The sequence below is a fragment of the Apteryx rowi genome, unplaced genomic scaffold (assembly GCF_003343035.1).
Source record: "Apteryx rowi isolate R43461 unplaced genomic scaffold, aptRow1 scaffold_626, whole genome shotgun sequence".
Classification (NCBI taxonomy): domain Eukaryota; kingdom Metazoa; phylum Chordata; class Aves; order Apterygiformes; family Apterygidae; genus Apteryx; species Apteryx rowi.
Window position 1 is genome coordinate 68,577 of NW_020450901.1, and position 10,555 is coordinate 79,131.

General features: G+C 63.4%; 2 protein-coding genes across 3 annotated transcripts in view; both read left to right on the forward strand.

The window, feature by feature from the left end:
* Window positions 1-3,970, forward strand: part of CANT1 (calcium activated nucleotidase 1) — a 4,511-nt gene extending 541 nt beyond the window's left edge. Inside the window, exons 1-4 of one of the 2 annotated variants that reach the window (XM_026084116.1) lie at window positions 50-1,241; window positions 1,754-2,393; window positions 2,692-2,895; window positions 3,423-3,970. In XM_026084116.1, coding sequence (XP_025939901.1) covers window positions 1,206-1,241; window positions 1,754-2,393; window positions 2,692-2,895; window positions 3,423-3,793 — 1,251 coding nt within the window. In that variant the 5' untranslated portion in view covers window positions 50-1,205 and the 3' untranslated portion in view covers window positions 3,794-3,970. Of the gene's footprint in view, window positions 1-49; window positions 1,242-1,753; window positions 2,394-2,691; window positions 2,896-3,422 lie in introns of those variants that run through there. The other variant, XM_026084117.1, reaches the window with a different exon arrangement.
* A 3,957-nt stretch (window positions 3,971-7,927) lies between these two features.
* Window positions 7,928-10,555, forward strand: part of TIMP2 (TIMP metallopeptidase inhibitor 2) — a 16,118-nt gene continuing 13,490 nt past the window's right edge. The window contains exon 1 of the mRNA XM_026084118.1: window positions 7,928-8,132. Within this exon, the coding sequence (XP_025939903.1) occupies window positions 8,123-8,132 (10 nt within the window). The 5' untranslated portion in view covers window positions 7,928-8,122. The remainder of the gene's footprint in view (window positions 8,133-10,555) is intronic.

A 10,555-nucleotide genomic window follows, 5' to 3' on the forward strand; every position in this document is an offset into this window, starting at 1 on the left:
CCCCCAAATGCCTTGCTCATGATGGGAGCATTGGTGTCTCCATGGCCATGCTGAGGGCCGGTACATTGGGGCTCCCCCAAACGCTTTGCTCAGGGTGGGTCCATTGAGGTCCCCATGAGCAGGCCATTGGGGCCCCCCCAAATGCCTTGCTGAGGGTGGGTGCCTTGGGGTTCCCATGGCCATGCTGAAGGCCGGTGCATTGGGGCCCTTAGGGCCCTGCTTAGGGCGGGCGTCCTGGGGTCCCAGGCAGGGCGGAGTGGCGCTCCCCGTCCCCCTGGGGCTCTGTCCCTCGCCGTACTGCGGCGTTCCCATTGCCTTGCGGCAAGCAGCTATCCCACACCAGCTCTCCCGGCTCTGTGCCCATGTCCCCACCGTGGCCGGCAGTGCACACATCTGCCCGGTGCTCGGCCCCCCACGCTCAATGGAGCCTCTGTTCGCACCTCGGGCTGCCTGAAAGGCACATTGAGAGCCCCGCAGCACGGCTGCCGGTGGGGAGCATGGACCGTGCCCCGGCCATACCAGGCACCGTGCTCGGGGCCCCAGAGTGGCTAGGGATGGGCCCTTCAGGGACAGCCCTGGGCCAGAGGAGGGAGGTGGCAGGTATCCACTGTGCCTAGGCCGTGGGGAGCCCTCTGCCCTCCCCTGGCCCCAGGCTGAGGGATTGCTGCCCGGCAGGGCGTCCTTTGCCCGTGCTGCATGGCACAGAGCGAGAGCAGCTGGTACTGGGGTAGGGGCAGATTCCAGCCCCAGGGAAGCTGCTTGTTCCCTGCACCCTGAACAACCCGCAGCAGCAGCTGCAGGAGCCCAGGAGAGCTGCCACGTCCCTCATTGGGTGATACGGAGGGACGTGGCAGGGCGAGACGCTGCTGGCTCCGCGGGCTTGGGTGCATCAGCCCTGCATGCAGGCACAGACCGGGGCAGGCTGAAGGTACCCACGCATCTGTCCTGCCCAGAGGAGATGGTGTGACCGTGGCTGGCCAGGCAGGGGATGACAGGGAGGGGGCTGCTGCAGCTTTAAGGCTCGGGCAGGTCAGGGCGTGTGTCCCTGGGACCTGTGCGCTGTGCTTCCTGCTCCAGCGCAGGCATCCTGCTCGGGCGGAGCTGCCACGTGTCTCCCGTCTCGCTGTCCCTGCTGGGCGCTGGGGACACATTTGCAAGCAAGGGCTGGCTCCACCGGGGCCGCGGCAGCAGGGCCAGGCCAGCTCATGGATCTGTGCGAGCGAGCCACTCCGGAGACAAAGGTCGGTCTTGCCGCCTAGTTGAGGAGCTCCCACAAACAGGAACCTCCTCCTTCTCCGGGCTATGCAAGGCCTCTGCTCAGCAGGGCACCTCGACTGGGTCCCCTGGGGTTCACCCCGGACCAGGGTGTCTGGCCCGCTGCAGCCCATCGGGCAGGGAGAGGATGCTCTGCAGCTCATCGTGCACAAGAACAGCTGCACACCAGCATGTGCAGGCTCCTTCTGACCTCAGAGCGCAGAGGGGGAGGCTGAGAGGGGGCTAAAAGTGGCTAAGGGCTCCTGCAGCAAGCCAGGTCCCTCGGGATGCTGATCTGTGTGAAGTACCCATGCTTAGGCTCTCCTTCCAGCGCAGCTTCTCAGCGTGCAGCGGCAGCGCCTTCCCCTGCCGCAGAAGAATAGGCGATGCGGCCCCTCGCCTCTCCCTTGGGCACAGCCGTGCCCTGCAGTCCCACCCCAGCTTGGTGCAGCACCATGCTCTAGCTCTCTGACCTGCTGCCTCTCCTTTCCGCTGCCAGGTTCTCCTCGCCCCCAGTCTGATGCCCGTCCCGCCTTGCCATGAGTCTATGAGCTCCCTCCGGATCAGCGTGGGTGGCCTTCCTGTCCTTGCGTCCATGACCAAGGGTGCTGACCCCCGTTTCCGACTGCGCTGGAAGGCCATCGTGCTGTCCTCAGCCTGCGTGGTGTTTCTGCTGCTGCTCCTCTGCTTGCACCGCTCCTCCCCAGCACGGCCCATCCCGCCCAATCCTCACAACTGGCGGCTCGGCCTGCAGGCAAGGGACCGCTACAATGACACCTACCCGCTGTCCCCACCCCAGAGAAACCCTGAAGGCGTGCGCTACCGCATCGGGGTCATTGCGGACCTGGACACACAGTCCCGGGGCTCTGAGGAGCACACCTGGTTCAGTTACCTGAAGAAAGGCTACCTGGTGCTGTCAGACAGTGGGGACAGCGTGACGGTGGAATGGGACAAAGACGAAAGCGTGCTGCAGTCGCACTTGGCTGAGAAGGGCAGGGGCATGGAGCTCTCGGAGCTGGTTGTCTTCAACGGGAAGCTGTACTCTGTGGACGACCGCACAGGCGTGGTCTACCAGATCGAGGGCAACAAGGTGGTGCCCTGGGTGATCCTCTCGGACGGGGACGGCACTGTGGGGAAAGGTGAGCCTGCCCTGTGCTGCCCAATTAGCTGCCCCTGGGCGGGGGAGACCCCGCGGACCCGGAGCAGTGAAACCTCTGGCGCTTTGTATCATGCTGGGGTGGGATGCACCTTTTCTGTGACCACACAGGCCTGGTCAGGAGGGCGATGCTTGCCCAGGGACCAGCCGACTGGGAGAGGTTCCGGCACTGAGCCATCTCATGCGGAGGTCAGGGAACCGGGAGCGGGGAGCCATGGGGCGGTCTAACGTCTGTGTGCTGCTGAGCCCCCGCCCGGCTCATGCTCTTCTCTCCCCTGCAGGCTTCAAGGCAGAGTGGCTGGCGGTGAAAGACGAACGCCTCTACGTGGGAGGACTGGGCAAGGAGTGGACCACGACAACGGGGGAGGTGGTGAACGAAAACCCCGAGTGGGTGAAAGTCATCGGCTACAAAGGCGACGTGGGCCACGAGAACTGGGTGGCGAACTACAACGCGCTGAGGGCCGCAGCTGGGATCCGACCCCCAGGTACTAAGCAAGGCTCATTCCTGCTGCCGCGTGTCCCGCACCCTGCGTGGGCTCCACGGCCGGGATCTCCCTGTGGATATGGGGACTGGTGCGAGATCTAGAGGATATGAGAGGCCTGAATGAGCCTTCCCCCGTTCTGGCAGAGGAGGCGAGAAGCTGCTCTGTCCGCAGTCCTCTCCCCTCTGTCCGTAACGCGAGCAGCTAGAGGACGGCTCAGCCAGCACTGTGTCTGGCTGTCTGGGTCCCCCGGGTGGAGGAGGCAGTGCCGTGGGGTGCACCCTGCCCTGCTTTGGGAGGGATGGGATGTGGCCTGCCGTGCTGGGAGATCAGCACTGGGTGACAGTGCAGGAAGAGGCGGAAGCGTTTGCAGTGTGAGCCCGTACGTGGTTCTGACTCCCTACCTGTGGGTGCTCTTTTGGTGTGGGGAAAGAGTGCTGCCCCAGCCCTGCCGGCACCAGGTGCTTGCTCAGCCTCATGGGGTGCTGTGCTATCACACCATGCTGTCACATCCTGCTCCCCTGCCCTAGGCTACCTGATCCATGAGTCGGCATCCTGGAGCGACACCTTGCAGCGCTGGTTCTTCCTGCCGCGCCGTGCCAGCCACGAGCGCTACAACGAGAAGGCGGACGAGCGGCGGGGCACCAACCTGCTGCTGAGCTCCACCCAGGACTTCGGGGATGTCACGGTAGGGCGTGTGGGCGATGTGGTCCCCACCCACGGCTTCTCCTCCTTCAAATTCATCCCGGACACAGACGACCAGATCATTGTGGCGCTGAAATCAGAAGAGGACAATGGCAAGATCGCCAGCTACATCATGGCCTTTACTCTGGACGGGCGCTTCCTCCTGCCTGAGACCAAAATCGGGAGCGTGAAATACGAGGGCATTGAATTTATTTAAGAGACTTTTGCACTGGACTGGAGGGATGAGGGAGRTCTGGGAGGGGTGCTGGGGCAGGCCCGGTGCGTGTGCCCCCGGGCTCACCGGTCAGGCTCCGGCAAGCTGAGGGATGCCTTGCAGCGCTCCCAGCTCTGTACTCGGCCTTGGCACCTCCTGTAAAGCGTTGGCTTTGCTGCAGTGCGCGTGGTGCGAGTGTTTCGGCAGTGGCACCTGGTGGCAAAGRACTGTCACCGCATGGTGTTCCCAGCCTCCCGCTGGCCCGCGAGACCCCAGCCCAGGGCCCCCAGCTGCCAGAGAAGATGAAATAGTGAAGTTCCCTTGCACRGTTTTCCCCGGGGAAGCCCGCGCCGCAGCCGTTAGCGTGCAGCCCAGCCCCTGCTTGCAACAGAAACCCTCTGTGGTGAGTTGGTGGCTCTGATGACGGCCCGGGTTTCCGGCCAAAGAGAGAGTTTGAGTTCCGGGAATGCTGACATGGTCTAGAGCCTGATCTCCCCCATTCTAGTCCATGGTGCCTGGGGTGAGGGTATCTTCCTTGCATCCCTGTGGTGTTTTGCTGGGCCATCACTGTGCTCAGAGGAGACTGGACCCTGCTCACTTGGGTGCCCTCAGGAGCCTCCCTGTCCTTAAGGCAGTGCCTAGGCTTTTCYCTAAACTGTCCCTATGCTGCGCACCCTCCCCCTGACCGTGCGCCTGGGGAGGGACCAACGCGGCTCTGCGGGGAGCAGCACCCACTGCCTCTTCAGATGTTTGCTGGGCTTGTAGAGGAGGTTATGGAGAGAACAAGTAATCCCCACTGCAGGCTGGAGGACTTGTCCCTGGACAGATGTGTGACTAGCAGAGAGCCGGGACAGCCCTGGTGCAGAGCAGCCCAGCCCTCCCAGAGCCTCGGCAGGGGACGGCTGAGCTCCCATCCGTTCATCTGCAACAACCTGCCCCGCCGCTTTAGATGCTTTCTTGGGGGGAGCCTCATCAACTGCCTCGTGTCCCACTGAGCTCCCTCCTTCTGCCACTGGTTCCTCAGCTCTTCCGTCATGCCRTGTTGCTCCGTGGGGGTGGAGAACGGGGTGACGGCTGGCCAGAGCACTGAGCCAGTCCTGGTACCTGGAGAATTGGGTTTGACTCGGGCACTGGAGCTGAGCCAYGCTGGCAATGTGTCCCGGGGCCCTGTGGGCCTCCTGGCAGCCAGCTGCATCCCAGAGGAGCAAGCAGCAGAGCTGCTGTCCAGGGGAGCTTCCTATTTGTGTCCCAAGCACCAAGAGAGGACGTGCTTGAGCCATGGGGAGAAACATCCCTGTTGGGAGGAATGTCCTTAATGGGGGCCTTGGCTGGATCCTGCCCTGTTCTTCCCTGCAGCAAGCCTGGCATCGGGAGGGTGACCAGGCAGGGTCACTGGGGCATGGGCCGCAGCAGGGTGTCACAACCAGGGTAGGAGACAGCTGGCCAGGACTTCTCGGCTGTGGAAGATTTCATCAGGCTGTCTTTTTCCCAAGTAGCTGGGTTTTCTTCCCTTTTTCCCATAAGCGGAGTTTGGTAACTTCTGGGGTGATGAGATGTCCTAGGTCATGGCTTTCTGGGGAAAGTCTCATGCGGGAAGAGACCACAATGGTGTCACTGGTCTCTGGGTGTGTTGCAGCATTTTCTCCACTACCAGTAATACCGGGGCAGAGGCTTTCAACAGCCGGATAGGAGCTGGGGCTTGATAAGAGCTGTGCTAAGCTCTGTTGGTTGCTCGGGTGCAAGCATTGGGACAGAGCAGCCCTGGGTTTGGACCACGTGGCCACCCTCTCCCCTTCCTGCCCGGCTGTGCTCCAGCAGCAGTGGCCGGGGGCTGCAGGCTGCTTCTGCTGCGCATCCGGCTGTTCACAGCTGTACCAGAACACCGGTCTTGGCCTGCAGAACTGGAGGAAGCGAGCATACAGCCAAGGGTCTGTCCGATGAGGCCACCAGCCATGGCAGGGTGGGACGTGGGCACTTTTCTGCTCTCAGCCCCACCACGTTCCCAGCCTGGACCTAGAGGAGGTGCACAGCTTCCTGGCTGTGTCTTCTCCCCTGCCCTGTCTGTGCAGTGCTCGGGAATCTGAAGTGCCTCTAAATCCAGAGCTGTCAGCTCTGGAGAGAGCCGTTGTCCAGCCRGGGGCCTGGACTGAAACCGCCAAGCCATGGCCTGCAGTGCTGGGCAGGAGCTGGGAAGGTGGCACGGCTGTACCTGCTTCAAGGGTGCACAGCGCAGGAGGGCGAGCTAGAAACACCAGTTCGGCTTCCCAGGAGCGGCAGCAGCTGGGAAGTGTTTGCAGCACGCCTCGCTGCGGTCTCCAGGCTTGGCTGGCCGGGGAGACCTTCCAGCACTTGCCAGGGATGTTGTGAAATAGTGGCCGCATCCTGCAAGCCCCATGGGAGGAATTTACACGGATCTTGGTGGCTAAGAGTGCAAGACACCGGAGTCTCCCGCCTGCCTGGCCAGGGCCTGCGGCAGCTGGTGGCTGAGATCGCAGGGAAAGCGTCCTGCGCTCCGCAGGCTCTCCTTGCTGCATGCGCTCCCGACGGCAGGAGGCTCCTCGGCTGCGGAGATGGGCGTGCAGCCGGACCGCGATCCTGAGCAGCCCACGGCCTGGCTGCCCTGGTGGAGGAGCCGCTGTTTTGAACCATCTGCTCCACGGTCAGGGCTCTGCCGCGTAGCAGCGGCAGATGGAGGCCTTGCAGTGAACCTCCTCCAACGAGACGTGCCCTCCTGACTGCGGAGGCGGCTCTGGAGCAAGGCTGCGTGTGAACCGGGTGTGCAGGCAATGAGAGGACGCAGGCACCATTCCCCCAGCCCCAAGCACGGGGAAGGGCTCCAGCTGGCCTTGCTCCTGGAGCAGTATTCTTCCCTTTAAGCCTCTCCATGGGGTCAGACGTGGCAGTTCCCATCCAGATCTTGCTGTGCTCATCTCCCTGGGCCCTAAAGCCTTGGTGGACTCAGTCTTTCTCCCTCCTTTGAACTGCATCTCACTGCCCTTGGTGCTGTCCGAACTGGGCCACCCCCATGTCCTCAGCCTGGGCTCACCCTGAGCCCTCCCATTCTCCCGGTGCTGTTTAGACAGAAGGGACAAGGCTGTTCTGGCTCCTGTGGTGGGGCGTTTACAGGCTTCTTGACCCCATTAGGAGCTTCCCTGTGAGCAGCTGCACAGCACAGACTTGTTCCCCACACATCCTTCCTTTCCTGTAAAGGGCTGTCATGGGATAGGTGCAGGACAAGCTGGGCCTGGGCAGAAGCCAGGGACCTGGAAAGTGCCGTGAGCTCTCAGCACAGGTCAGTCCCTGTGCTCACAGGTTTTGGGTGATGTTAGTTGTGTGCAAGGATGGTAGAGACTTGCTCCATGCATGCGTGGCAGTGTTGTGCTACTGAGTCAACTCATGCCCTCTGCACACTTCCACATATCTGCACGATGACTTGGACTGTTGGAGCGGGGTTGCGGAGTTCAGCTCGGGCTGGTGTTTGCCCTGGCCTTTCCCCTTGCTCTGGGCAGCCCCAGAGACAGCGGGGAAGGGAGCAAGGATCCCAGGCCCCAGTGCTCCCTCGGCAGGTGCGCAGGCCCTTAGACCCTCCTTCCTGTCCCGCTACCTGCGAGCGGAGGGACTGCAGCTCCTGCCTGGCCCACGATCCCTCGGCCTAGCCGAGCCCCTGCCCCAATTCACAGGGCAGCACGGCTTTGCATCAAGCATCAGGCATGAACACGGGCTGGGTGTCCGGCTCTCTGGCTGCCCTCCTGGTTTCTCAGGTGAGAACCTGTCTGCCTGACCAACAGGGACCAAGGCACCCAGGGTGGAGGGCTAGAGGGAAACCATGCTGTGCTCCTTTAAGAGCTCAACTTGCATGAGAAGGAGATGAGGGCTTCTCATAAACACCCAAGTGCTCCCAGTAATAGCCAACAGCTGGTGGGAGAGGTGGGCACCAGCAATGCCGAGCAGGGCCCATGGCTGGAATGCATGGGGCAGCCGGCTGGGAACGCGGTGGCCATGATGTCAAGACCCTCCCCAAGCCCTGGCTATGGGAGCTGGCCCTCCCTCCTGTATGGAGCTGACACTGTGGTCCAGGACCACCACAGGGACAGGTCTGATGAGATGCTCTGCTCACCTGCAGGAGCTGTGGAGGCCGGGGAGCCCTGCACAGAGAATGCCAGGGCATCTGCTGGGGATGCTGCTGGCCGAGCTGCTCACGGGAGGGTAGCAGCACCTGCTCCTGGTAAACATCAAGACCTGCTCTTCATTCATCAGCTCAAAGCAGAGGATGCTGCTTGCAGTCCAGCGTGTCCACACAGCCAGAAGCCACCCAGCACCTTGCACCAGGAGATGTGCAGTAGTAAGTGTCCTGGGGGACAGGGTCTGGCTCCGACACCCACTGAGCTCTGCCCTGGAACGGGTCCTGGTACTGCAGCCCCATCAGGCAGTTGCTTGCTTTGCAGCGAGCTGTGCACCCAGCCCTCCATGCAAGACACATCCAGGCCTCTTCCCTGGTCTCCCTGCGGGTCCCTGTCCCATCGCCTCTGCCCTGCTTGTTAAGCACGCTGCCTCCTAACGGTGTGCAAGCCCCAAGCCGGCAACCCCAAAGTGCTCTTGGGTTGTTTGTCTGGGTCTCCCTGTGGCTGTGGCTCCCTGTTATGATCCTGCCCTGTGGGCAGCTCTGCCAGCAGGCAGGGGCTTCAGAGACCTGGGACTGGCTGCTGCAGTTCGGGGGGGCCCTTTGGCCTTGGGACCCCTGTGCATCCCCTGTCCGCCCTGGTGCTCAGGGCACCTGGGGCAGCCCGAACCCGAGCACAAGGACCAGCAGAGCCAAGGGGGAGGGAGAGGGGCCTGCTCCCRCGCCAGCTGCACTGCAGTCGGGTGGGAGAACCACGGGGAGCCAGGGGGCCCTCTCCCGAGAGCTCGGCCAGGCAGGCCCCTTCCCATCCCCCTCCTCTGCCCCTGTTTACAGTGTCCAGCACCGGAGAGCTGAGTAAGGAGCACGTATGAGGCTGGACATGTGTTTTCATTTAGCCCAAACAACAATGACTCACTGCAGGGTGCAGGGCTGCGAGAGGACGCTCTCGTCTCCTCCGCAGGGCAGCTCTCCCCAGGGGCYGGACCTGTTCCCCGGCACGTCAGGCAGCGACAGCCACATCCCTGCGCAGCGGGGCTCCGGGGCGCTCAGCGGCACCCCGGGCTGCGGACCCCCTGCCCCGTGCTGCCTGCCCAGCTGGCTGCGTCGTCCGCCCTGGCTTTGCGCCTCCCTCATCCCCCCAGCCCAGGGACCGGTGGCTCCACAGCACCTGTCTGGCTCCTGGCAGCTGTCCTTGTCCTTGTCCCTCGTCCCCTGGGCTCAGATGGGCCGGGAACCCCTGCCCCGCTGGGCACTGCCGTGCCCCCCCCCCCCCCCGCCCCAGGCTGTCCTGGGCTCCCCTGCCAGCCTCCCCGGGGCTTGCCCGGAGCCTTGCTGCTGGCCCTTTTCCTAGACAACTGGCGGGATCCTGTCTCACTCCTCCTCGTGCCGGTGGGATCCAGGGAGCTGGAGGTGCTGCCCGGGCCCTGGACAGCAGTATGGTGCCAGCAGCAGCACCGTGAGCCCCTGCCACTTTGGGACCTGGACTAGTTTGTGCCTTCCCTGAGCTTCTTGGCCCTCAGCTATGCGGTGCCCTCCGAGCAATGCGAACGCCCAGCGAGAACACGGTGTGCAGCCACGACCCGGTGCCTGGGGCAGCTGGGCTGGCAGGACCTCTGGCGACTGCTGCCAAAGGATCTGCACAGCTCACCTCCCGCAGGTTCCCTGCAGCCTCGAGCAGGCCTTGGACCGGGTGCAGCTGCCCACATTTCCRCTGCTGCTTCTCATCCTAAAGGGCAAGAGGCTCTGACACCTCCTTCAAAGGCGAGTAGCTGTAGCAGGGCAGCTCTGTGGCCAGACGCTGATTCAGGAACAGGTTGTGTGGCCACGGTGCCGGCTGTTCCTGCCAACGTGCGCCTGTGGAGCMCGGCTCAGCTGTGCTCAGAAGCCGTGTGCCCCCTCCCCACGCACAGGGGCAGAGCTGGGCTCCCTGCCCACTTCGGCAAGAAGCAGGGACCCCCTGGAGCAAYGTGGCATGCTCGTGCAGCCACGCTGGGCTCCAGAGCACAGGTACAGCGGGGCCGGCAGCATCCTGACGCCTTCTGCCATGATGCAGCTGGGATAGGGACAAGGTGGTGGTTTTTTTGGAGATGCRCTGCAGGCCAGATGGCTGTAGGCCACGAGGGAGAAGGCCTGATTTCTGTGGGTACGTTAAAGCAGTGCAGGACCCCGGGGGTGAACTGCAGCCAGCACCAGCCCCAGAGGAGGGGAACAGCCAGTAGTACCCCAGGCTAGGGAAAATGGTGGGAGTGGAGGACGGAGAGCAGGCAAAGGGGCACGGGTGATGGGATGAGATGAGCTGGAGAAGCCAGAAGGAGAGGAAATGCTTGGGCACAGACATAATCACAGCCCTCCCATGCAATTTACCGCTCTGCTCAGCACAGGCCGGGTGCCAGGTCTGTGTGCCGGGGCCGGGCTCCTGTGCCTGCCCTCGCAGCCTTCCCCTCCCAGCACACATCTCCCACCAGAGGCACCGGGCGTCCTAACCTCCACCATTTCCTCCAGCCCTGCCCGCTGCCCCTTGAAGGCCGGTCGCGGGGCACCGCCCGGGAGAAGGGGTGGCCGGTCCCAGGCCTGGAGGCTGCAGGGTGCCCGGGGCAGCCGGGGCCGGCTGCGGCTCGGGGGCTGCTCGCCCCGGGCTCTGCCAG